Source organism: Pogona vitticeps, chromosome 2 (assembly GCF_051106095.1).
Source record: "Pogona vitticeps strain Pit_001003342236 chromosome 2, PviZW2.1, whole genome shotgun sequence".
NCBI lineage: Eukaryota > Metazoa > Chordata > Lepidosauria > Squamata > Agamidae > Pogona > Pogona vitticeps.
Genome location: NC_135784.1, coordinates 172,908,758 through 172,936,616, shown reverse-complemented (window position 1 = coordinate 172,936,616; position 27,859 = coordinate 172,908,758). Strand labels below are relative to the sequence as shown.

Sequence of the window (27,859 nt, the reverse complement as noted above, 5' to 3'; positions counted from 1 at the left end):
GAAAACAAAGCAAAAAACTGTATGTGTGTAAATAGAGTAGGGATGATTATAATAATTATATGGAAGACATTAATAATATTTTTAATCAACTGAAACAGGAACACAGAGAGGTGTCAGTACTTGAAAAGAGTGGAGATGAGGTGAAACAGGCTAATTTTGTGAATACAAACTCAAAAGGAAGACAGGAAACAATACATTCAAAAATAGAGGGGAAGCCAGGTCATAAAACAACAAGTCAATGTATAGATAACTTAGGGAATATTTGGCAGAGACCTCTAGAGATTGCAGCAGAGGGTGTGCAGGGCCAGCAACAGAAACAGGAGATAGATGCTGACAGAAAAGCCAAAGAGATAACATTTAACCCTAAAGATGAGGATCTGAAGCTAGAACCCTTCAAAGGGAAAAAGTTATAATTAAATGGGGCAGATCCACACCAAATAATCTCCAAAAGGAACAAAAGAAATCATATAACCCAAGAGATGAGAGAACCAGGGCAGAAGGAGGTTCAAACAAACATGATAGAACCAGATTATAGAAGGGAGAACATGGTCCTAGGTGCTAGGAAAGAAACTGACAATGAAATGAAGTACTTTCCCTAGAGAAACAAAAAAAAGTAAGAGCCTTGCTGATAAGACAGAAGCAGGTCTACGCAAACCAACCAGGGGTAGCACAGGGAGCAGTGCACCACATGGATACAACAGGTGCAACTCCAAAGTGTTCACCAGAAAATAGAGAAATAGCTAGCCCTATAGCTAACCTAACACACAAAAAGAAAGCTGAAAATATCCAGGGGGCGAGCAACTGCGAGGAGGTTGTTGGGAAGCAGAAGGAGGCGGTGATGGCCGGTCTGATCGTGAGAGGCGTAGAGTCCCGGAAGGAGTTCCATGCTGAGGTGCCCAGATTCGAACCCAGAGCCGTGCTGAGCCAAGCAGATGACAAGAAAGATCATCAGCCAACTACGTTCCTGAGTGGAAAGCTGCAGACGGGTGAGAGACACCGTGCATCGATGGAACTTAAGTATGACAAAAGGGGGTGGTTGTTACAGGAGATCAAGCCGTGCAAGGGGAAAGGACAACTTGGACTATGCACGGACTTAATACCTTTAATGAAAGTACAAACTGGGAAAGCCTACAAGAACAAGCTTGCAGACTGGAAGAGAAACTTGCAAGGTTTGGACTTTAAATTCCACAAGAAAAGAAAGACTCAAAAGATAGCTGCTGAAACTTGGGCAAGAAGACCGAATGAAGAATAAATGGACTAATGAAAAGAAATGTAGAATGTAATAAACAGTTCCAGTTATGTATAAATAAAATTAAGCAATTGCAAAAGTAATGTCTTTTAAAATGAAAGAATGGTAAGAAATGTAGAATATAATAAACTGTTCCAGTTATGTATAAGTAAAAATAAGTAACTGCAAATGTAATTGCATTGAAAATGAAAGAATGGTAAGCAATGGAAAAGTGTAATAACAAACAAACTGAAAGTGTTGATTGCAAATGTTAATTGAGTGGAGGTAAATATGTGGAGTAAGTATTAATGTGAATTTAAAATGTGTAATGTTATTATAAGTTGAAGAAAAAATTAAACTGCTTCTACGTTGTTCATGGAGCAAACCACTATAGATTTACTCCATGGAACGAGCTTGCTAAGGGGGGAGGTATGTAGCGGAATCCAAAAGATGACATCATTCCTGCCTGTCAATCAGAGGATAGAGCACGAGGGGCGGAGCTAACAGGACAGTTAGACAGTTGGAAGGAACAGTTAGAGACAGTTGGAATCAGGGGGAGAGAGAGAGAGTTAGGGACCAAAAGATGTTGAGAAAGTGTTAGGGTTTAGGAATAGATAAAAAGGGGTTCAGAAAAGAAACCGAAAGATTAAAACACACATGTAACAGGCAGGAATGAACTTATAAGTAAAACATGGGAGATATTGATTTAAAGTACACAGGAGTTCTGAATACCAGTGATTGAACACATAATTTATTATACAGGAACACCTGAACCAGTTATATATTGATTTTCCTTTTTATTTGTTCATTAATAAAAGAATGTTTAATTGAAAACCTGATTCCTAAGTTATATGAGCAGCTCCTGTGTGTGGGACTTGAATTGGTATTCAGATAATACCTGATGGCAGCGGAATAGGGCGAGTTTACCTTTATGGAGCCCAAAGAAATAAGGGGCGCAAAAGGGGGATCACCACAGTTCCTTATGACATGTTCACATTTCTATGTATCTTAGGTCTTGATCCTATAGCAGGTAAATCACCTATCATGTGACCAACATGTTTGTATATCTATTTAATTTATTCATTATTTATCTTAAATATTTTTATCCTGCCTTTCTCCTTAAAAGGACCTAAGGCTGTATATACAGCAGAAGCATCAGCCACCACCACCATCACACATATAAACAGAAATAAACATCTCTCTAAATGTTCAGTGCATGGTGGAAGGGGTGAACGGAGCCCAAGGCCTATTCAAGGGTATTCTTGTACAATATACTGTACATGACAAGGCTATGTGTGAACCAGATTAGACTACTGGGTAAGAGAAAATCTATGTGTGTGCACTTTTAAAACATACTATAGGAATGCAAATTGAAGCTAAATGTTAAGGAGAAATGCCACTTGTTCCTTGCTTCTCAAACAACAGTGGCTCATTCCCACATTTATTTCTACAGTAATCTGTGTTTGCCCTGTCAGTCTGCAAGGATTAAATGACAGCTATTTGCTTTCTTTTCATCCCCCATGCTGACAAAGAACATCAACTGCGATCCCTCAATTTCTCACACTCAATAAGGGAGTACAGAAAATGCTGGCTTGGAAAAAGACACTCTGTCCAATTATTTCTGCTGTAGACAGTAGCAGTTATGTTCCCTAGTCTAAAACTGTCCACAGCATCTCTTGAATTACCCCCAGGGAAGCAGAAAAGAACAGCTGGATATTCCCAGCAGGAGTTTAATTAATAAAGTGCTGCTGGTCACATGCAAAAGCGTACCATGATGAGGCATGTCCAGCTAGACCTCCCACAGTAAGGCCCAGCTGAATTGCCACTGCACCAACTTCTTCAGCAACAGGACGAGTGTTCATGCAGGATCACCTTCTCAGATTCTCAGTTTTCTTTTTCTTTCCTATTTTCCCCCCTTTCCCAAGAAAAAGCTAATAGATTTTTCCTGGATGCTACATTATTAAAGGCAGACAGCCCTGTTGTAACGTTAAGTAGAGTGCTGAGTGCCGAATCTCAAGGCAAGTAAACCAGGTAAGAGTCTTTCCTTAACACAAGTTTCATGGAAGTGGGAAACAGACTTTTCTGTCTCTGTGATTCACAGAATTGGATCTATCAAATGGGCAACAGCACATGCTACAAACTCACTGGGGCTGCTTTCCACCCCTTGGAAAGCAGGGGTGCAACCCATGTCTGAAGGTTCCCCAACATCAAACATCTCTGCATGTAGAAAACTAGGATTTTAAGAAAAAAAGATGGACTACAATATGGATAGAGAACCTTTTCTACATCAAAGGTTATATCTCATATCAGACACTTTCCAGAAGCCACATACAACCCCATATTCGCCCAAATCCATTCACACATTCCTCTCATTCATACATACTCATACGCATACCCACTGACAGGCATAAATATTGCCCTATATAGTCATTCACAGTGCATGACATCATCCAAGTCTTCCTACCTCATAGTCGCCTGTGAGGTTCAAGCTGACTGTGACAGTGGCAAGGACTCCAGGAGCCTCACTGGGACTCTCCTCCCAGAATTCAGCCGCTACCTTGGTAGGTGTAGCTGGAGTTGCAGCCTCATACTTGCAGAGAAGAAAATAAGATGTTTAGTTGGGGATTCCTTGGTGTATTAGCGATCCATTTGTCATCGTACGTTGAGAGGTGAGTGCATAGCTCTTTACCATAGGGTTAGAAATGTTTCAGCAGCCAAAAGCCATCCAAAGAGGTCACAGTGCAAAGAAAAGTCCAGGCCTACTAAGAAAACATAGTTATCTTGCCTTGGGATAAAAACTGAGAACTAACCACCCCTCTGGGCTCAGGGAGTTCTGTCAGGACTGATATGTACAACAATCAGCTATTGTCCTGAAGTGTCTTTGGGTTGACATGCTTCCCAAGGACTCATACCTTGATATTCAAAGAGAGGAACTGGAGAACTAAATGGTTGAACAGGAGGTCATTGGCTAGCAGAGCGGGAGGGAGGAGTTTAGGAAAGCAGAAGGGCAGAACATAATGGCACCGGCTAATTCAAGGGAAGCTCCTGGTTGGACTTTTATGCCTCAGGCATGCAACCTAACAGGCACAGAAACAGAACAAATAGAGAGTTTCCAGCCAAGCCCAACACAGCCTGCTCTTTTAGAGACAGGCCCTTGTCCTGCAGCTGATTACCTCCTGGGCAGAGCTTGAGGAATTCTTGTAGTCTGAAACGTCAGGACACAGCCAAAGACCTGACAATCCTAACTAGAATGAATACAGTTATTTTCAACTTTCCTTTGTGGTATTTGTAAACTATCAGTCTCATGCCGCTGTTTAGCACTCTGTCTAAAGCTGAATACTGTCAGACAACTCCTGATGTTCACTGAGCTAACAACCATCTACTTCAATCAATGTGAGTTAGATCTTACATACGTATGCCCCATAATAACATCATGTTCACTAGTGGATATCCAGCAATTTCAAGGACAGGACAGTCACATCGGGTGATCTGGGCACGATCTCCCAGCCCCACCATAGACAGCCTGACTAGCACGCAGATGAGAAGCTCCACACTGTGTTTGGGGGCATTTAGAAGAAAAAGAGGCAACTGGGAACTATGTAATAGCCTGCTAGCAAATCATCTACTGCTACTGCTAAGGCCCAAGTTATCAAGAAATTGAAGGGCCGCTACAAGGTGGAAACACTGCCTGATCCTTGTGCTGACTGTGCTCCTTCCATGAGGCTTCAGCAAAAGAAACGACAGGAAACAAGACCACCATTGGCTCTTATCAGAAATCAGTTCCATTTGGCTTCTCCTGTCTCTGTTCCATTCCTGTCCCCATTGTTCACTGTAATAACTACAGTCAGTTTAAGAGGGAGTGTTCTTCTGTCTTGTATCTTTTCAACTGACTTACTTGTTATTGATCTGGTACAGTGCAGACTGGGAGCAGTTTCACCAGAAGCATGCTGCTTATATATGGCCCCATGGTACTTAAAGCACTCTCTGGGCAGTTTATAATTTAATTATGCAGTCTATACATTGCCCCCTCAGCAAGCTGGTTTACTATCCTCAGAAGGATGGAAGGCTGAATATATCTCAAGCCTGGGAGTGAACAGGGGCCATGAGCAGACTTTTAACTGCAGTATTGTAGTTTGACTACTGTATCAAGAGGCTCCTCTTATAAATATATCCCAAAGTAAGCCTTCTAATCTTATGCTCTACTACCAAGATGTGTTGTGTTTTGTGTTTTGTTTTGTTTACCCCTCCCCAAAAACCTAAACTTGTGTTCGGACAGGCCTCCAATAGGGTGCTGCTGTCATTTCCCTAGCTGTGGGCCAAGTCCTAGGGTAGGGTTAATAAATCTGTTAAAAAAGAGGCAGCTTCTTGTTTTGAGCGAGCCAACTTCAGAGTGGCAAACGAGTCTCGTGAACTTGCTGGCAGCCACTGCAGTTTTGCTAAAACATCTCATGGTGTGGCAGACTGTGATCTCTATGTGTGCCACAGCCTATGCAATTCTAGTGGGTTGTGCCAAAATCTATCCAAAGGACCAACTGTAGTTTGATCTCAGTGCATTTTGAATACACATACATATATATATAAAAGGAAGGGCAGGTGGGTGGCAGTTCCTGCCTGGGAAGAGGAAAATAGAAATCCATTTGCCCTGCCAACACACTGAGCAACCCAACAGCTGGAGTTCTGATCCCAGAGGAAGGAAATAAGCCAACTGCTCGATTTGGCAGGGAAATAGTTCTCCCTGGCCAAACCAAGAGTGACTCACTGGCAGGATGAGCTCAGCATCCCCCAACCCATATTTCAGAAGTTTCTGGATGCTGCCCTGACACACAAAGGCTGGTAGTGGGAGGAAATGGAGGAAGGTAGAGAGCAGGAAGTGAATACAATGAGCACAGGAAGACATCTATACCTATGTCAATAAGGCTGATGGAACTGGGATTCACTTGGAAGAAAATATTTGATTATTTACGGGAGGGAATGCTGATGAACAGTTGCAGGGCAAAGCTTATCTTTTATCACACCACCTTGAACGCAACTGGATCTTGTCTGATTTTGGGAGCTAAGCAGGGCTGAGTCTAGTTAACCCTTGGAGGGGAGGAAACAAAAATACCACAGATAAGGGCTAGGAAAGAATTTTGCCTGAAAACTTTCAGAGTCACTCACAGTCAAAGTTGATAACACATGGCTAGATGGCCAACACTCTGTCTCAGTATAAGCAGCCCCCTACATACCATAGCTGTAAAAAGCCTCTTTGATTCCTAAACAGTTCTGAGTTCTAGGCCTATTCTACATATCCAAAGATTCCCAGACCCAGACCCCAAATTCAAAATTTTGAACTGTATTGAAAAGCCCTTTCACACCAACAAACAACTGAAAATGCAGCCAAGAAGCAGCCATGACCAAGTCCAGTCCTCTGAGAGGAGTACTTCTATGATTCATAGAGAATCACAGAATTGTAGATCTGGAAGGCACCTAGTCCAGCCCTCTGCCGATGTAGGAAATAACATACACAATTCCACATTCTGAAGTACCCATTTAAAAGGTTATGGCCAAAATCCTGTTGTGTTGTCGTGTCAGTGGAAATTAAATGGTGTAACTCACCGTGGCAAATTGACACTACCTAATGAGTCCCTATTTGGATTCTGGCTAATGGATCAAGTAGCCTGTCTGATGTACAATAAGGAATCCAAGCACAGACTCATTGCTGTGTTTTTCTGGAACCGACTTACAGCAACCTTCATAGGGTTTTCAAGATGAGATATTTAAGGAAAAGTTTTGTCAGTTCCAATCCCCAGTGAGTTTCCATGGCTGAGCAGAAATTTGAATCCAGGCCTCCTGAGTCCTAGTCTGTCATTCTATCTACCACACAACACTGGGCATCAATTACTCATTAAGTAGTGGCAATTTGCCTCTGTGAGTTATGCTATTTCCTTTTCACTGACATAACTACACAACAGGATTTTTGCCTATATGTGGTGTGACTTTTTTACTATTTCTGGTAAGTTTAAATAATTAGGATTCAAAGCTTTATCATAAGATGTTAAGTCTTGTTTATAATAATCAAGTAATTCTATAACATTTCAATAATACACCATAAGGTTAGAGAATCTCTACAGAATTATGCCTACCAGAGGCTGAGGGAAGGGTAACCCCTGCTGAGATTTACATAGTAATTTATTCTGAAATAATAAATCAAGTGAGTCAAAAGATCTTGTCAGGGACAGTAGTTGTTTCTTCATTTCACTTCATCCTCCTCTTCAATATATGAACAAATAAGACACTCATCTAAGTCAAAAGTCTGTCAAAGTACTAATTCTGTCCAACAAGCATTCTCCAATGAGTTTCCGGAGGTAGTGACTCACAATACCAAGGCCCAAGTGACTCCCTGTTTTCTTATTATCTACATATTTTTCTTTCATTTCCGCCTGCACCCTTAAAATACCATTTTACTTGCCCTAGCAAAGGCTGACACCCTCACACCAAGAGGGAATCAGCTATAATCTACCAAAAGGTTCTCTGATATTTACCTAAGGAACTTCTCTGGCTTTCTATCACTGTGCAAACACATGTGGCCCTGCTCCAGCAGTTGAGTTTACGGCAATGGTTCCCAACTTTTGGTCCCCAGATGTTCTTGGACTAAAACTCCCAGAAGCCTTCACCACTAGCTGTGTTGGCCAAGATCTGGGAGATAGAGTGCAATAACATCTGGGGACGCAAAGGTTGGGAAGCATTAATTTATGGGCAAAAGGGGCTGATCAAGCCCATAGGCTCATTTTGACTTTGTAAATTACTAATGATATGACACTCATGGGAAATTTGAAAGTGATATGCTGTTGGGCGAGGAGGACATGTCCCTGGGCAGGAAAAACTCACCTGTGTCTGAAGAAAGAGTCCTATCAGCCAAATGGCATTGGTGGAATCAGAAGCAGGATGGTGAGCCTAGAACTCCTAGAAGCCATGACCAGGCCAGTAGCCGTTAAACATAACTCCTATGGTTGCCCAAGGAGAGCAAACTGGCAACAGCGTGGACACAACAGAGAAGCACTGAGCAGAAAGATAAACTGCCTGAGGAAGCCATTGGGACAAAGCAAGAGGAAAAAGCGGCAGGGTTAGTCAGGAAGCACAAGTTAGGTGGGCAGAGGCTGCAAGGTATTAGGCCAGCAGAGAGCAGTTAGTTGCACTCTCTACCTGGCCCAGGGCTGGAGGGAGCGAGAATGTCTCGGGTGACTCCTTGTTCCTCTTCTTCTTGCCTCTACCTCTCTTCCTGCCCTTGCCCTTTCCTTTGCCCTTGCCCTTCTTGCCCTTCCTGCGAGGAATGTTCTGCACAGAATGGGGCAGGGGGAAAGGAGGACAGAAGAAGGGGAGAAAACAATGAAGGAGGGGAGAGAGAAAGCAGGCACTTGAGAAAGAAAAGAGACACCACCACCCCTCCATTCCCATGGAACACCAGGAGGCACCATCCCCACACCCAAGTACCAAGAACCCATTCCCGAGGGAGAGATGGGTAGAGGAGCACCTGGTGGGAGCTGCACCCAGAACAGACCCGTCATCCAAGAGATTTCTCTCTTCTTGCTGGGGGACTGAGTTAAGTTTCCTAGGAAAACTGTTCTGATCCAGTAATGATGCAGACATGCCCCTTCTGTTCACATACTTACTTTCTACCTGCAGTCCCAGCATATCCAGAACTCTGCTGTATGCCTTTGGACTTAATCCCAATTTGCCTGAGATCTCTTTGCTGGTCATCCGAAAGGCTGCAGAACCAATCTCCAGTCGCCATTAAGTAAACAACTCAGATTTCTATTGGTCCTTTCTAGTGTGCATTCATAGTATGGAACTAAAAAGCATATTTCCACACATTGATAGCATTCAAGTCAGAACAAGCCACGGTGGATTTTTTTTTTAAAAAAAATCTGGCTTGTTATAAAGTGCAACTCCGACTCCATAAACAAGTCATGGTTGGTTGACCAGCCACAAACCACATTCTGAACCTATGGCTTATAGGTCTTTGGCTTATAGACTCTGGCTTATTTAAATCGTGGCTTGTTGTGGAATCCAAACCTGCAAATTTGGCTTGATTCCTTAGCTGTCCAGCCAGAAAAAGGAACTGACAAATGAGGCAGGACAAAAATAAACTAGAACATAAGAAGAGCCCTGCTGGATCAGACCAAGGGCCCATCTAGTCCAGCTTCCTCTATTTCACAGTAGCCCCACCAGATGCCTCTGGGAACACATGAGAGAACTAGATACCTGTCTCCTGATACCCCTCCCTTGCATCTGGCATTTGGAGGTACCTTCCTTTTAAGCCAGGAGATTGTACATCCCCATCATGGCTTGTAACCTGTGATGGACTTTTCCTCCAGAAATCTGTCCAATCCTCTTTTAAAGGCATCTAGGCCAGATATCATCACCACATCCTGTGGCAAGGGGTTCCACAGACTAACGACATGCTGGGTAAATAAATATTTTCTTTTGTCTGTTGTCACTCTCCCAACACTCAATTTGAGTGGATGCCCCCTGGTTCTGGTATTGTGTGAAAGAGAAAAGAGCTTCCCCCTATCCACTTTATCCATCCCCTGCATAGAGGGAGGAAAAGCCATAGTTTGCTTTCACATCTGCTATGCAATTGGGGTTAGCACAAATCATGGCTTAACGTAACATGGAAATGTGATAAATCTACAGTTTTATGACTGTAGCCTCACTGCATATTGTTTCAATATGAGATGGTCCATACTTAAATGTTCCAACAGCGAATCCAGCCAAAACAGTGCTTCGGTTCTAAAGGCAGGTGATAGATGCCATTCCAATTGCAATATAAAAGCTTTGAAGATCCATTTTTCCAGCACTCTTGTTTAGTTGAGATTGACCAATTACCATGAAGATAAAAGGTTCTACTCCATTGCTTAGCCAACAGGACTAACCATATAGCGACATTTCTGGTCAGGTTTTTACTCCTTGGATGAGTCACTTTAAGAGGCCAAGCTGCCCAGAGCCTTCACTTCCCTTAGTTATTTTATATATGCTAAAGCTTTGATGTTGAGGACCCTGGAAAGGCCATCAATGATATAGTAAAGACAGGTTTTCTGAATATAGCTTCACCACACCTTGCTTCCACCATCTGCAGAGCTGTTTCAGCATCAAAGCCTCATATACTTGCCAGTGTGCAGCACATGGGAGATGTAATTTATGGGGACACACTGAAGGACCCTACATGAGATAGGGCCTAACTGAAGGTTTCTTTGGACCCTTGGTGGAGCATCATGCATACAAAAGACAAGTCTTCACACCTGTACCAAAGATCAAACCATGCCTTTTTTTTTGCCACATCGCCAAGGGTATTTTCATGACATAAAGTACACTGCAAATGTCTTCCTGAGAGAGACATCTCATGTTGAAATGCAGGTCCAAATATGGGGTCATCTCAAAGCATTTCTCTACTCTCCCCTGTATCTTGCATGCCAGAGATGGGGGGCATATATCCCTCTAAGTGTTGTCAGGCTGCAAGTCCACAATCCCGCACCCATTGGCTTTCCTAACTAGGTTTGACAGGAGCTAAACTCTAACATAAGTCCTCAGTCCTAGCAAGGGGCAAAATGGAAGACAGTCTACAGTCAGCAAGGTTACAAAAAATGGGAGGGGTGGGTCAATTGTCTTCATCTGCTTACACAGAGTGGAAAATGGGGTCTGTAAAGAATGAAAACTGGATGTATACAGGAGATTCTGTTCCTTGACAAGGGTTCTACCTGTTAACATAAAAATTCTCCTATTGAACAAGTACTCTGCCAATGTAAGCCCTAACCTCACTCAGCCTAGCAAGGCCTTTGGTCTCCATAAGCAATGGAACCTAGCCGCCAATACCTGGATAATAGGGAGAGATAATTATTTGGAGAGAACAGCCCTTGGCATTTCAGAAATGGGAGAAAGATTACATGAATAACTAGACCCATGTTTGCTCTAATCTCAAGGAAAGTTTTCTTCACTGGTTAGACCTGTGGGTCTCTGAAGGGGCTATGGGCCTCAGATTTTGCCCCAGCTTGCTCAGCCCAGAGAGGCAGACCCAGCTTGCTATAACCTGGAGATGCTGACTCTGTCCTCCCATGAAGACACAGAATCCGGTCACCAATAACCCTCGTTGTTTGTTCTCCTACCTCTTCAGCATCCTGAGTGTACAACCTGTAGGTGAGTTGCCTATCACAGTCAGGCATGTAATGCTGGCAGTAGTGGGCTGCGGCAGATGGATCCGGGACGATCAGCAGTTGTTGCAGATCACCCTGCAAGAAAGAGGAGGAAGAGCAAGCACAAGCATCGTCAATCGGAATATCTTTGTGAATACATGCATGTGTGCAAATGCATGTGCGTGTGCATGCACGCACACGCAATTACTGGACAAACAAACAAAAATATTGTGCCTAAGGATTCTGAAGGTATGTGGTTTGTATCAAGAAGAGGGAACCTGTGGTCTTCCAAATCTCCAGATGCCATTAGATCTTGCCAATGTTGCCAGTGACAAGCACTTGTGAGAGAAGTAGTCTATCAACATCCAAAATAACCACAGGTTTCTCTGGTTTCCATGTGTCTTACTATAAGATGATGATGACTTTTTAATTTTGCATCTGTACCTATACATTGTTGTATGCCATTTTGTGCCCTCTGATCAGTCTTCTTCTGTGCCCCTTTTTGGTGACACACACCCTCCTTTTTTAGCTCTGCATAAGTGACCACCCCACGTCCTACAGTATTACTAGTAATTATTTTATATAATTTGGCCTGATTGTCCGAATTTCCCAGGTGGTCTTCCAGGAAGCCTCAGCTGAGCCTTACGAAATCAGGGTTATGATTCCTTCGTTAAAGTGCATGGGCGTGGGAGCCAGAGGCTTTCTTCTTGACATATGGCCACTCTGCAAGTTTGGGGTAGGAAAAGCACAGCTCAGAGCCACCCAAAGAGCAGTCAAGAGAAAGCTGTCCTGGCTACGACATGTAGGATAAGGATCGCCATCTCTTAAAAGGTGCAATAGCCGTGGGCTCTCATACAACCTCAGTCCAGAGTGTTTCTTTCTGGAAGGAGCCATTTCAAGTAGAGCTTGGCTAGCTTTAGAGCTTGGCAAATGTCAAATTTCCCCATTGTTGTCTAATAGAAAGGGAACTCCCTGGTCCCGAGTGGCTGTCAGTCCAGCTTTCAGTTTGACCTGAAGCACTGTGTACATCAATCCACATCAATGCAACTCTGGACCTGGCTTATATCAACCCCAGCTTCCCTTTAACTGACTATAGAACCTACTTTTAAAATGGGTTTGGTAGGGGAAGACACTGCATTTCAATCTGCCTATTAGCCACTTGAGGATTTGCTCCCTTTCCACCCTGCTTGAAAGAAGAAGTGGTTGGATAAGGCAGGACTCTGAGTCAAACCACTGATAAAGCCTGGCAAAGAGCTCTGTGTAGTTTGAAAGCCTGAATATTTGTATAATGTACGCCAATAGAGGTTCAGTGCAAGGAGAGATGTCTCAGCCACTTTTGTTGCCCAATAGCAGGATTTCCACAACAATCTACGCCAATTTACGATGACTGTGCATGTATGCAAGTACACATTCATTTGCAGCTGGACTTGTCCCGGCTCCCACCATTGAGCCTGTGAAATCCCAGCCAGTCCTGGTGCATAAAGAACATTTGCTACCCATAAATCATCTTGGAAAATATGGCCAGTGGGCCTGTATCCAGCACAGCCGCCGGAACCGCCTGCTCCCACCTGCTCAGCTGGGACCCGCAATTATTCTGCTGCTCCCAGCATTCCACCCGAAAGGAAAAGACGAGAAATCAAGCCACAAGATGGAGCGTTGGAGGGGGAGGGGGGGCTGAGTCATCCTGTCCCAAGGAACGGGGTCGTGTAGGGATAGAAAGGGCTAGATCAGGCAGAGAAAGCCCCCTTGTTGAACAGGAAGTCATTGTGGGAAAGGAGAGAAGCAGACAGGACTAGGAGAACATCCAGATTCCCACCGACATAAATAAACAAAGAGAAGAGAATGACATATGCCCACAAAACAACCAAAAACTTTGCATCCCAACAATGTGCATATACAGAGGGAGGGAGGTTTGACGACTCAGTACATGTTTGGTTAAAAAGGCACAGAGATGGCCACAGTTTTAAAACATCCTCCAGATCCCCACTTCCTTCCTTGCAGAGTTCAGGCTAACATGTTTGTGTTAAAATAGTCCCATTAGCATCAGAATTGGTGAGGGCATCCAGCAGTTCCTACCCACATATTGACTCAGTGAGGAGAGACAGCTCCTTTGGGCAATGGGGTGAGGACTACGGGGCTGGGGTTTCAGGAGATTTACAGTGACAGGCAGCCGTGTTAATCTTGAGCACTGCAAGGGTTATACATAACAGGAACAAGTTGTGCTCTCCCTGCTTCGCACACATTCTCTGTCGTGGAGATGTCTGCACAATTTCTTACACATCATCTCTCTTTTTCCATCTCAAACGCACGTACTCATTCCCACTCCCATATACAGTCCCCCCTCTCTCTCTCTCTCACTCACTCACACACACACGCACACACACATATGGACACACACAACAACTCCTTCCCAGTCCTCACTCCCTCTTCTTCCCGGCCCCTGCAGAAGCATCACAGACACAGGCCCTTAGGGCACACAAGCTGGCCCTCTTTGGAAGGAGGCATTCAGAAGGAACTTGGGGTGAATCAGCCAAGAATATACAGTCACTTCACACTTCACCCAACCAAGCTGACCCTCTGACAGGGTTTTGTGCCATTAAAAAGAATAAGAAAGACAAAAGCAGTGATGGCCAGATGGAGAGCCCTGAGAGGCCAAGGATCTCTGACCGATGCCCTCTCTCCCTGCACTTTTTGGGAGGCACTTCTTAGCCCATGTTCAATATGGGGAAACACTGCTACAGCACCAGTGCCACTGCAGTGCATGTGACTGCTGTGTGGAAGAGCTTTTATAACGTTGGAGGAAGAATAGGGGTGGTCGCACAATTCCCTGCTGTCCAGTTGCAACACAATTTGGCAGAATGCAGAGTAATTGTGACCTATAAACATTATAGCTCTTCCCACACTTGCGTTGTGGTCCTTCTCCAACTCCCTGCCCAACCCACCCCCTTCTCCTTGCAGGCTCCCTTGCGCTTTTGCCTACAGCACTCGATTCTGCTTCTGGAGGATTAGTTACATTCCTCGCTGAAAGGAGGAGAGAGAGGATAACAAGGAGAAGTGTGGTGGAAAAGGCATGCCGCATTGCTGGAGAACATTCCTGCAAGTTCCTTCCTTACCATGCACACAAACACATTCAGTAGCGGCGAGCCTTAGCACCCTTTGGGTGTCACTGACAGCTCCCTCGCAACCCCAAAGCTGGAAAAGCTGAAGCAGACTGTGGAAAAGTTACCCGTTGGACTGCAGCTCCCAGGATTTCCCAGCCAGCATGACCAGTGGGGGGGCAGGGGAGTTAAAGTCCAAAAAGTAACTTTTCCAAAGGCTAGGTCAAAGTTTCCATCACACACTCCCTTGTCACAACTGAGCTCCCCCCCAAGGCAAATGGCCCAGGGCCAAGGCTGTCCAAGAGCTGACAACAAGAAGTGCTTGTTCTTGGCGGCCACCCCCAGAACCCAGCCCAGATGCCTTTAAGGCCCTCCTGCCCTTTGACATTATGTGTCTGGGGAAAGAATGCCAGGGAGGGCTGAGGGCTTTTTCTGCTCTTTGGAGTCTGTAGGCTGTGGGGGATCAATGTCATGAGATTAGGAATTTCTGAGGCAAGGTTAGGGTTCTTCTCACTAGAAGAACATCTGGAGGACTTAATGGACATGCTTCATTTCTGAAACAATGAAGAATGTTATATTTGTGGCGGACCACTGCCCTGTCTACCCTGGTGCTTCTTCTCTCCCTCTTATGCTTTCCTCACATCCCTAGCATAGGCATCATTCAGTCTCGAAAGACTATGGTAACATGTTCTGAATTGAGGAGTGTCCCCTCCAGAGCATGAAGCCTGGGTAAAGTAATATGGAGGATAGGCTGTTACCCGAGCAGCAGATCCCCCCTCTCCACATTGCTGAAATGGTCCAAGGGAAAGGCAAGAGCCAATACGACTGGTTCCGGCAGCATCGCAGGAGTTGGCAGAACGACAAGAACTGCCTTCAGGACTCCAGCTCCGGATTTTGCCTCTAGGTTAACTCCTGCAGCCTTTTCCATGAATGGATATAGCCACAAGGCAGTGGAGGTTTGAAATCGGAGTTTTCCTTCTCCTAGATGGGCTGCCTCACATCCCTATGTTTCAGTTCATTGCCTATTTTGGATCCTCTCAAACCTACATGTATTAAGCCTCCCAGGTGGATTCTACTAGAAATCCCATGATCTGACCATTTTGTAGGCTGGCTGATGGGATTTGTAGGCCAAAGCATCTGAAGGGCACCAGACTAGTCTGTTACTCTATTCATTACACCACACTGGCTCTCAGCCTTCTTACCAGGAAAGGGTTAGGGTGAGTGACAAGGCGCCTGAATGAAAATTCTCCTTTACAAGATTAATGTGTCCTTGCTTTTCACCCCAACCTGCCTGAAATCTAGTACAGCTCTATTTCCATGCAAAAATTCTCAATATAAATGTGGAAGCCAGTGCAGGCAAATACAAAAGCTAGCTCTTCCAAGTTTTCCTAATCGCATTAGGGCCATGGACCAGAAAGGAAAAGCTGGAAAAAATGGGGGTGGAATGGGGTGGGAAAATGGGGTTGAATATGAGGCATCTGGGTTCTGTATTCTGGCAGCAATTTAGATTTCCTGGGGTGTCAAAGTGGGTGTTAGGGCAGCAGTTGGCATCTGGCTGCTGCGAGGTTAGTGGCACCACCCATTCTTCTGAATTCCTGCCAGACACACAGAAGACAATGGACATGACTCGAAAGGGAACCGGATGGATCTGGATTTAGCAGATGTCATAAGAAACAAAACTGATGCCACCACTGGGCCTTACGTGCAGGAGATTTTTACTTATACCACAAGTAACTTTTTTTTCCTAGGGAGACTTCTGTCGGTACATTTCCGGGCTCTAACTTTAAGGGGCTTATTCATCACTGCTTATTAGATTATGGATGAGTCCTCTCCACATCCAAAGTCAGAACAGTCATCTTAACCTCTGGTCTTTAACAGGAGAGAAACAAAAGGAATTGCTCCAATAAGTGTTCTTCTTTCCCCTTTTATTCAGTCAATAACCCTGTGAAGTAGGTCAGAGTGAGAAACAGCAAGCAATGGAAGGAAGCAATGGAGAGAGGGAAGGAAAGCATTTTAAGGGTACAGTACCATTGTTGGGAAAGAGTGAAGGCAAGAGGTGAAGGGGACGACAGAGGACAAGATGGTTGGACACTGTCATCGAAGTGACCAACATGAATTTGACCAAACTCTGAGAGGCAGTGGAAGACAGGAGGGCCTGGCATGCTCTGGTCCATGGGGTCACAAAGAGTCAGACAAAACTTATCAACTAAACAACAACCATTGTTCCTACCTCAAAAATGTCTTCATCTGGCCGGCGAGCACCAAGCAAAGTGACTCCCTCTATACTGACAACAGGCTCCATACCTCGCTTCAGGGGCAAAGTTACAGGGTCTTCACAGTCAACACTTAGAGATACATTCTCACCTTCCACACTCAGTGCAATGCGATGCCACCTGTCAAGAGATGATGACAACTGAGCAAGCTAGGTATTATGTACAGTACCAAGAAATGGGACACTGAATGCAAGTCCAGACTTTTGTTCAACACTGGTGCAGACTATGATGACAAACCATGCTTGCGAAATCTGTTTTATATAGCAACAGCAGGAAGATTGACTACAGAAGGAAGGTTGGCCACATGAAATGGAAGAGAAGGCTCCTGTACCTTAAGGAGCTGTGTCAAAGAAGAAATGCCAGCACATATAGCTCATGCAACAAGCTAAATCTGCTGAAATGTCTGTTTCTACCAAACTATTACTGGTACAGGAGCCCTCTCTTTGTTTTCATATGGCCATCCTACTGGCAGCTCAGTTCACCTTTGCATCTGGCTAATTGATACAAGTTGGGGGGAAAGAAGCATCCCACAGCCTTTTATTTATTTGTGTCATAGCATTGCACAAATTAAAATCATGGGTGCATAATATAGGTAAACTTAAAAACAAATTAACGTGTTAAGATAATTATATGATTTTTGACAAGAAGCTGGCTACTTCAAACGCATTATCTCGGCCATTTGCTAGATCTTCTTTAGTACAGATGGTGGAGCATAAATTGCATGCCCGTAAGTGCCGCAAATATTGAATTGTTCCATAGTCACAAAAATGTGTCCTGTATTCAAGACGTCCCATTTTACTTGATTATTCTTCAATCTTCCTACTTCACTTTGACATCTATTAAGTAACACCCAGAAAATCCAGATAAAGTCTTGTCCTGCTGGGAAACACTCTTCAGCATTCATTCATTGTTCTCCATAGGTTTGGCCTAGCTTCTTCTGGTTTAAAATTTAAAGCCCAATATCATTCTATCATTGTTTGGTCACAGGAACATAAGAAGAGAGGAAGTTGCCTTAGACTTAGGTATACCCTCTACAGAGCACTGGCTTTTGTGGCTGCTTGTTCTTTTTAAATACTAGGGGGGAAGCCTGCTAAGAATAAGATGGAATAGTTGCACAGCATGTTGCAAGGTTATTGAGAAGAGCCTTCTGCCTCAAAATGCCTTACTCTTTTCCTCTTCATTATGGAAACAGCCAGATAATGACATCCAGAGGCTTCTTCCCACCCTCCCCATCCCAATCCCAACTCACTTGCCATCAGCCAAGTTGACTCGACGGAAGTGAGGATACTCCTCAGGTGCTGGGTGGCCAAGCTGGTCTTCATACAGGAAAACAGGGGAGCGGCCAACCTCTACACCAAGCTGCTGGACACCTCGCACATCGTGCATGGACAGCAAGAATGACTGGCTACCTTTGAGTGCTCGCAGGGTAGCTAATATTGAGAAGTCCACTGGAAAGGGTCTGTCTGCAAAGAAAGGGAGGGGAAAAGCCAATGTGTGAGGAAAGAAAGAGCAAAAAAACTAAAGAACCCTTTCATACTACACTACCCTCACAATCTGACCTCCGTTCAGGCCCTGATTACTATTAGGTCTATGTATGGTTTGACATTCTGCTGTGCCATGTTAGATTTAGTTCTGAAAGCAAAATGGAAGAAGCATTTCCATGTAATCCCAAGCCACTGTAGCTTTAAAAAATAGCCTCAAAGCTTTATGCAGGATCAGACATTCTATGCCATACTTCCATCTAAATCAGGAGTGTAACTTTCCAAATGTTGATGGACTTCAACTCCCATCATACTTCATCACTAATTACTAAGCTACTGCTGATGGGAGTTGTACTCAAACATCTTCAAGAATGCCATGCATTCCCCGCCCCAGGTCTACCAAAAATTTTCTAAAAAGATGACGTTTCAAGCAGTTATCTACAGCCTATCCTCCACTAAAGGGGCAATCCTGTCTGTGCTAAATGACTTGAGACTGCAAGTGGGGACCAACGTGGCTAAACCAGTAGCTCTCATATCAAAATTAGCTGTAGAGGAGAAGGGTTCTTCAGCAAAAGCCAGCAGAAGCAAATAATGGAAACCACCCCCCTCCAGCTACATGCTCTGGCATGGATGGAAGATTGCTACTGCAATGAAAACAGCTAGACCCACATTTCTAACCAGACACCACATCTTCTGCTGTCTAAAACTAGACTGTGATAGCTCCTAAAGCTAGAATGCTTGGTGAGTCCTCAAATATCTGAGTAGGATAAGGTTAGATTTCCTGGTGGTCTGTAGTCCAGGACTGTGCATCCCAGAAAGTTCCATGGCCTCTCACCATACAGAAAGAAGAAGGAATGAGCCCTGACGAAGAGTGTGCAAAATATGCCAGAGCTCGGAAGTATTCCTTTTTCGGGAATCCACCTTCCAGAGCAACCACTACCCTGCCAACATCATGATCAGTGTGTGTGTGTCTGTTTTTAAAAGGTTATATTGCCTATAGTCTAGATTTACTTATTTAGGATGAAAATCTGTGCCACCAGGAGGCCCGAGGTGTTTTCACTGAACCTTCTTCAAGAGTTCATGATCAAGACTAAATGAGGTATTAGAGGTTGATGGGGAGGCTGATGATCCATCCTACATTAAAAAACAGGATAAAATAGGGTTGGAAGCCCATTGAGTCTTCAGAGATTGAAGAACTGCTGCTACTCCCAAGACTGGTGAAACTAGATAGCCCAACAGGACTAGTATCTGGCTATCTTGAAAGCCACAGGCTCTCCAACCTTGTGATGGGGGACCATGAAATAGCAGTAGAAGGGTAAATGTAAAATGGACTGTAGTTCCCTACAGAGAGAGGAGAGGAGAGGCTCAAGCACGGGTAGAAGCACAGAAATCTGTTAGAAGTACAGACACAGCAGTGGAGAAAAGAGAAAACCAAGCAGTATCTCTGCAGCGCAGGAATCTAGACCATTGGGTTAACAGGAAATGGAATATGTCTGTGGCTGTGAATACAATGTACATACAAGTGTCTGGGCAAATGTGCAACAGGCACTCATGGCAGCCTCTATAATCACCACTTGTAAGGGAGACCAAAACTGCAAGCTGCTCCATCAGTCCTTCCACAGTAGTGAGGAATAGGTAAAGGTTCCCCTTGACATTTAGTCCAGTCATGTCCGACTCTAGGGTACGGTGCTCATCTCTGTCTCCAAGCCATAGAGCCAGCGTTTGTCTGTGGACAGTTTCCATGGTCACGTGGCCAGCATGACTAGACAGGGAACACTGTTACCTTCCCACCAAGGTGGTCCCTATTTATCTACTTGCATTTGCATGCTTTCGAACTGCTAGGTTGGCAAGGAGCTGGGACAAGTGAGGAATAGGTCTTTAATAAAGTGAATGACTCTTAGTTGCACATTCAAGACCAAGCTACCCTCAAATATTTTGCATTTTAACAGGGATAGCTTACAACAGTATTATGTTACTAGTATAATGCATTTGTTTCCTACTTACATGAAGATTGCAGCTAAGCTCAGAGGCAAGAAGGAAGCCTGAGGGGTGATGGGTGATATCATCATCCCTATTACCCAGGATGTTGTGAGGCTTTGACCATGCCAGCCCTGGCTTCACTGTAGCACTAATACAGACATGCTTCTGTCTCAAACAATTACTGTAGATTCAAAAGGAACAGAAACCAAGCTCTTATGTGCACACCAGCATTGGGAAGCATCATCCACATGAAATACATCTGGACCAGGCAATGGGTTAAAGCCTCTTTCTGCATTACACAGGGCAAGGCCAAGTCTACCAAAAAAATCAGCCAATCCTAGCTCTCCATACAGTATGTGCCTGATTATGACATGGATGTTTCCATTCAGACGACACATTTTTAGGTATGTGCAGCTTTGTGTTTCCAGACTATAGCTCGCCAAATCCCCGATACAGCTTGGCCAGGCCAGACTATTTTGCAGGGGAAATAGTCCAGAAATATAAGGCTGGACATCTCTATTTGTTTAGGCTACATTTTCAAGACATCGAATGGCATAATAGCTGAAGAAGCTCTCAAGTGCATGTGTGCCTCTCCTTTGAAGCTGACGCCATCTTCTACCCCGCTAGGCTTCTCCCCACTTCCCATTACCAGGAAAGAGCTGCTTTGTGGGGGCAATGAAATGTGTCCGGTTCTCAAGGCGGAAGGCCAGGTCGCTTTCCTCCGATCCGTTCCTCTGAGTGCAAATCCCAGCAGCAATGGAGACCCCGTTCTCGCCCTCTTGCACACCAAATGCCTGGAGCACATCAACAAAGCCATCTGAAAAGGAAGCAGAGCACACACACGTTCATACTGGCTTCTAAAACAAATTCACTGTGAAGGAGCAAGAGGGAAGCCTCTACCTAACAACTCACTTGTCTTTTAGAATAGTGGTATTTGACTTTTGTGTCTCATTGGCCACCATTCACTCTGTTGAATAACAGGGATTCCACCATGATTTAAATGAAAGGGTCACTATTTCTAAGAAAAAATAAAGTCCACCTGAAGCACATACTGTGAGAGCCAGTGCAAGATAGTGGATAGAGGGACTAGGTCAAGGGTCAAAATGGTCATGGAAATTCACTGGGATATAGCAATGGTGAACTACTCCTTGAACATCTCACATACCTCAAAAATGCTTCTAGGGTCTCTCTAGGTCAGAATCAACTTAATCACATATAAAAGCAAAAAATGTTCTACCTCTCTAGGCTAAAGCAAGGTGAAGTAGCTACTGGCTCTTCAAATGTTGCTGGACTTCAATTCCCAGAATCCTCCCCACTGACTATGCTGACTACGTAGACATGAACTGCCAGTCAACAATGTCGTAAGGGCCACTTGTTGCAGACTCCTGCTCTTCTGTTTATCATAGAATAATGAAGTTGGAAGGGGACTACAAGGCCATTAAGTCCAACCCCGTTCAATGCAGGAATACAAACAAAAGATATCTGCCAGGTGATTTTCCAAGTTTCTCCTGAATGGCTCCAGTGTTGGAGCACTCACCACCTCTTGAGGTAACTGGTTCCACTGTCGTACTGCTCTAACAGTTAGGAAGTTTTTTCTGATATTCAACCAAAATCCTGTTTCCTATAACTTAAGCCCATTGTTGCGTGTCCTGCACTCTGGGATGAATGAGAAGTGATCCTGCACCTCTGTTTGACAGCCTCTCAAGTATTTGAAAAGCGCTATCATATCTCCCCTCAGTCTTCTTTTCTGAAGGCTAAACATGCCCAGTTCTTTCAGTCTTTCCTCATAAGGTTTGGTATCCAGCCCCCTGATCATCCCAGTTGCCCTCCTCTGAACTTGTTCCAATTTGTCAGCAACCTTCTTGTAGTTCAGTTTAGAAGAGAGAGCACAAATTGTGTAGTCCACAATCTGCATGTGGCCCACGAGCATGACTCACAGTGTGACCCAGGAACACGATTACCCTTCAAAATTTTAGCCCCCAAAAGAAAAATTGTACCACCACAAACCAACCAAGAGAGTCTTTCTATGCTGACCAAACAATCCTTACCAGCCAGGGGAAAAAATAAATACGCATGATTTGTAAAGAGGAAACCCATGATAACTTACTACAGAATGATTTGGTCCCCTTTTACCCTGCTTCTCTAAATCTTGGGGTGTTTTAAGGCAGACTCTGCAGAACAAGGAGAGATGTTTCTGGAGGTGATGGCAACAATAGTACATCCTGTCATTGTGCCAATTTGCATTTCTTTGCATAGGTACAAAGACACTGCAAGGGTACAGAACCAACCCAATGGCAGGCAGTATTTGTCCAAAAGAATCGTTAGTATCTTAAGGATGGCTTAAGGAGCAACTAATATAAATAATTATGATGTGCCTTCAAGTCAATTCTGACTTTTCAGGGTTTTCTAGGTGGAGAGTACACAGAAGTAATATTTCCTCCTTCTGGGAGTATTCTGATGCTGTGCAGCTTACCCAAGGCCAAAGAGGCTGGCTCTTCCCTCTGGAGGCACAGTGGGGAACTAAATTTGCAACCTCTGGCTCTATATCCAGACATCTAACTCAGCTACCTAGCCAGTTCTAACTAGAAGGCCTTATTTCAATAAAGGGTGACCCAAGTAATTACAATTAGCTATTGATGATCAAGCCATGGCAAGAATAGGGAAGATGTCTGCTTCCATGTTTTGCACAGCAGAACAGCATGGGGATAAAACATCACCGGACTCACACTGGTTCCTCCAGCTTCTTTTGTCTGCTACACAGAGGAGCTGGTGGCTTGCACTGTTCTCAACACAGGACACATGTATTCCAAGTGGGGCAGATTAATGAAAAAAATACAGCATGACCCTTACAAAGCTGACCATCTGACTATATGCCTTCAAGTGGCAGGATGCAGTGGAATAAAATAAGTGTTTCATGCTTTTAATATGGACTAATTAATCTATAACAGTCACCACAACTTTGTTCTAAGTTCAGAATGAATGACCATTATGAGAAACCCAATTCTAAATATAAACTTACACTGAATGGAAGGGGTGTGGGAAAACATTTCATCAGATGACTAACTTGAGTATGCAATCTACAATGAGCCTTTGGACTTCTTTGAAGTCCAGGGAGAATCAGAACACATCTTGCTCCCATTTTATTTAATGAAAACCCCATGAATTACCCGGCTTTATCCTCCCTTAATTCAGCACAAAAAAAGCAATTTAAGTCAGTGTGGCTCATAGAACTTGGAAATTATCAGTTACAAATAACAAGTTGCTTGATATTAATTCATTTTCAAAAAACAAAAAAAAACACCCAAAAAAACCCTACGGAATAACTAAGTTGTTAAGATCACAATGTGACAAAGGATAAGTATTACATTGCCACTCAAAGACCATTGGTAATCACGCAGCTAAAAGAATCATGTAAATAAATAAATAAATAAATCTCACTTATGTTAATGGTTACAGGGCGTGTGCAGCCCCACTGCATGCTTTTTTTACTATTAGTCATTAGGTCACCTCCATCTTATGGTGATCTTATTACCACCAAAATGTCCTGTCCTCAATAGCCCTGCTCAGCTCTTGTAAACTCACAGCTGTGACTTTCTTTAGGGAGTCAATCAATCACATACTTGCTCTTGCTCCTTTCCTGCTGCATTTCCCAGGCTTATTGTCTTTTCCAACAATGCCTGCTCATAATGTTCTCAAAGTATGACAGTAATTGGTCATTTATGAGACCAATTACTGACAATGACATCCTCTGCCTGATCAATTTTGCTTCCAGAGAAAAAAACAGGATTGGTTTGATCTAGGACCCATTGGTTCCTCTTTCTGGCAGCCCAGGGTATCCACAAAGCTCGTCCTGCACAATATTTCAAGCAAATCAACTTCTTTCCTGTCAGCTTTCTTCACTCTGCTGCTTTGATGATGAGACCATCAACATGAATATCACTGGACAACACCATATTTGGTAGTTTAGGTATCTGGCTGGAGAGCCAGAAGTTAGGGGGGTTGATTTCTCACTGTGCCTCCTTGACAGGGGCTGGACTTGAGGATTCATAGTGTCCCTTCCAGCTCTGCAGTTCGATGATGATGATGATGATGATATCCAGATGCATTCCCTCCCCCAAATAATGAAAAAGTAACTATTACAGTTATACTGTAATAATGAGGAAATAAACCATTTTTTAATAAAGCTTGAACTCTACCAACTACTAAACGCTTTGGAGGGCCAGGTCTTGGAAATGTCACTAAAGCTCAGAAAAGTTGCTTTTTTGAACAATAACTCCCCGAGTCCCTCAGGCAGCTTTTGCTGTTTGTCACCCAAATAATAACTTATCCAGGTTCCATTGTACCTGTGGCTGATTATTTCTTTAAAAACAAGTTCCTGAACTTTTCTCTTGCCTAACGAAATGTGGCTGTTGTAAGCTCAGGGTGGTCAAAAATCACAAGATTTCCATGCAACATACAAAAATTTAGCCTTTCAATTTCTGGCTGATCACAAGCTAGCAGCAGTTGGAATCAATCACCCAGTCCTTTCCGCGTGGGAACACAAAAAGCTTTCCAAACCAGTGACAACACAAAGATGACTAATGGTGGCTTGGTTGTGCCTGCCTCCGTGAATAACAATAAACCTCGTGGTGCAACCAATTCTGCCAACAGCCTTGATTTCCTCTTCACGCCAAGCAATTATCTCAAGCTTTGGACACTTTCCCAATCTGTGGGCGTCCCCAGCACTGACAGCTGCCATAGGGCTAACCCAACATATGACTGGCCTGAGCAACCTTCTAACTAAGATTCTTGGCCCTGACCCCAGCCTGTTACAACCTCCAACATAATTCACAGGGCTATGGATGTGGGATAGAAATACTGCAGGTGAGTCTGCCCAGCCATCCAAACTTGTCAACCAACTGTCTCTTTCACTACATTCTTGCACACCCAGTTGGAAGACTCAGCTGAGAAGCACATGTCTTCTGAGGGTGCAGGAAATATTCTGCCTCCTGGCCAAGCTAGAAGAATCACAAGCTCCTGGTTTTCATTATAACCAAACAAACAAAGATCAGTGGTGCTTTTTCTAAAGTAACATTCTTTTGCTGCAAGAAATCAGGAAAAAAGCTCCCTGAAGCTCTCTTAGTAGAAAAGTGGCGTAGAACATAATGAAAAAATAATTTTAAAAAAAGAACCAGAAAACTCACCCATAATTTCTGTCTCCAGATAATTCAGAACTTGTCCAGGGAAGCTCGCTCTCTCTCTCTCTCTCTCTCTCTCTCTGTGTGTGTGTGTGTGTGTGTGTGTGTGGATGTAGAAGTATAAAGTGAAGTTTCCTTTTTAATATGTCTTTTTTTTAATTCGTATCAGAACATTGCACAATATAAATTATGGACATATACAAAATATAAAGTTCAAAAAAAATTAGTATGTTAAAATGATTTGACTATATTTAAGCAGAAGTGGGCAACTTCTCTCTTTTTTTGGCTAATTTTATGTTACTAACTATTACCAAACAACTATACAACAACAGGGGAAGGAAAACAAAGGGATTAACAAAACACAAAACATATAAAAAGGGGTGTATTCGCTTTGGTACAATACCTAAAAAGCTCTTGACTTCATGACTGTGATGTGGTAATCTCTAATACATTCTCTACTCATATCTGTTTCTGGGCCCAGTCATAAAATATTTTCCAAATGTCCTTAATATATATTCTCAAGTTCTCATGTAATGTTTCTGATAAGCTATCCATTTCAGCAATATCTAATAACGTTTTAAGTAAATCCTCTTTCTTCGGAATTTCTTGCATTTTCCACCTCTGGGCCCAGATCAGCCTTGCCACTGTAAATAGGTGCAACAGCATATATTTAATTTTTTAAACCAACAATTTCTGGAATTATATTCAATAAAAACATTTCTGGTTTAAACATTATTTCTTGGTGTATAATTTCTTGTGCTACTGTATATCTTTTATCTGCCTCCAAAACCTTTTTGCTTTATCTCAAGTAGAAGTGGGCAACTTCAATAGCATTATATCAGCCATTTACTAGATCTTCTTTAGTACTCCTGGTGGGGCATAAACATAAATACTGCACTGATTGAACTTCTCCATTTTTACAGAAATTTGTCCTGTATCCAAGTAGCTCCATCAAACTCTATTAAGTGACTTCCAGATTGTTGAGCCAGAATCTTGTTCTGGTGAGAGACATAGTTTGGCGTTCATCCTTTCGACAAGGTGTGTTGTTTTTCTTTTCCATAAGTATAGTTCAGTCTCTTCTATTTAATATTTAGAGCTTGAGATACGTATGTGCAGAAAACTTTACCTCAATTTTACCCATTATCTAGGAGCTCAGTGGTTCAGGCATCTGGATGTAGAGCCAGAGGTTGGGAGTTTGATTCCCCACGGGTCCTCCTTAACAGGGGCTAGAGCGGATGACTCAAAAAGGTCCCTTCCAACTCTGCAGTTCAAAGATTTCTTTATTCTTTATTATTTATTTAAGTAAATTGGTTTGGTGTTGTATTACCTTATTTCATTCATTGTTTGCTAGTATCTCTCAACGTACTTCTGAAACCAAACCAAATAAAAGTGAAATTTCCTGGATCTCGGCTTGTCAATTGTATGTAAGTTGATACAGTGGTGCCTCGCTTTACGATTGCCCCGCATTACGACGAATCCACTTTACGACAATCTTTTTGCGATCTTTTTATGATCGCAAAATGATGGTCTAAATGGGGGAATTTCGCTTTGCGATGATCGGTTCCCTGCTTCGGGAACTGATTCTTCGCAAAACGATCATGTTTAAACAGCTGATCAGCAGTTTCAAAATGGCCATGGGTAAATAAAATGGCTCTCCGCTGTGTTTAGGGACGGATTCCTCGTTATACAGGCAGCAAAAATGGCCGCCGTATGGAGGATCTTTGCTGGACTGTGAGTTTTAAGCCTATTGGAACACATTGAAAGGTTTTCAATGAGTTTCAATTGGCTTTTTATTTTCGCTTTACGATGTTTTCGCTTAATGGCGATTTTCTTGGAACGGATTATCATCATTAAGCAAGGCACCGCTGTACTATGAATGCATTTCCTATGCATCGAAGGCACCTTGGATTATCAGATGAACATGTCTAATGTCAGAGTGGAAATACTTCTTCACCAATAAACGTGGTAAATTGGTGTAAGAAGTGTTTCTTGATAACTGAATGATGGTCTGAAGCAATGATGTTCCTACCGCGTTTCCCTGAAAATAAGACAGGGTCTTATATTAATTATGGCTCCAAAAATGCATTAGGGCATATTTTCAAGGGATGTTTTATTTTTTCCATGTACAGCAATCTACATTTATTCAAATACAGTCATGTCATATTCTTCTAGTTACTGCACAGTGAGTCCCTGGTGGAGGGCGGGGTTTCACTTAACTGGACTTATTTTTTGGGTAGGGCTTATATTATGAGCATCCTGAAAAATCATAGTAGGGCTTATTTTCAGGTTAGGTCTTATTTTCAGGGAAACGGTACATTTTAAAAGTTAACAGTGCAATATTTCTATGCTGGTGCCCTATGATATAAATCAGCACATGCCAAACAAATGGATGTAGCTGTTAATGAATCGTCCAGGATTATTACTGGTTGCCTGAAATCTACCCCCACTGAAAAAGT

The 27,859-nt window shown here is 43.3% G+C and overlaps 1 protein-coding gene across 5 annotated transcripts in view; it reads right to left on the bottom strand.

Moving 5' to 3' along the window:
• Positions 1 to 27,859, bottom strand: part of LOC110071416 (uncharacterized) — a 181,834-nt gene that overhangs the window by 104,251 nt on the left and 49,724 nt on the right. For 3 of the 5 annotated variants that reach the window (XM_078386436.1, XM_020779102.3, XM_072991263.2), the window contains exons 2-7: positions 20,876 to 21,043; positions 18,015 to 18,228; positions 16,723 to 16,885; positions 11,368 to 11,490; positions 8,411 to 8,542; positions 3,693 to 3,818 (exon numbers count right to left, since the gene is read on the bottom strand). In XM_078386436.1, the coding sequence (XP_078242562.1) occupies positions 3,693 to 3,818; positions 8,411 to 8,542; positions 11,368 to 11,490; positions 16,723 to 16,885; positions 18,015 to 18,228; positions 20,876 to 21,043 (926 nt within the window). Of the gene's footprint in view, positions 1 to 3,692; positions 3,819 to 8,410; positions 8,543 to 11,367; positions 11,491 to 16,722; positions 16,886 to 18,014; positions 18,229 to 20,875; positions 21,044 to 27,859 lie in introns of those variants that run through there. The other 2 variants (XM_072991268.2, XM_078386437.1) reach the window with 2 other exon arrangements.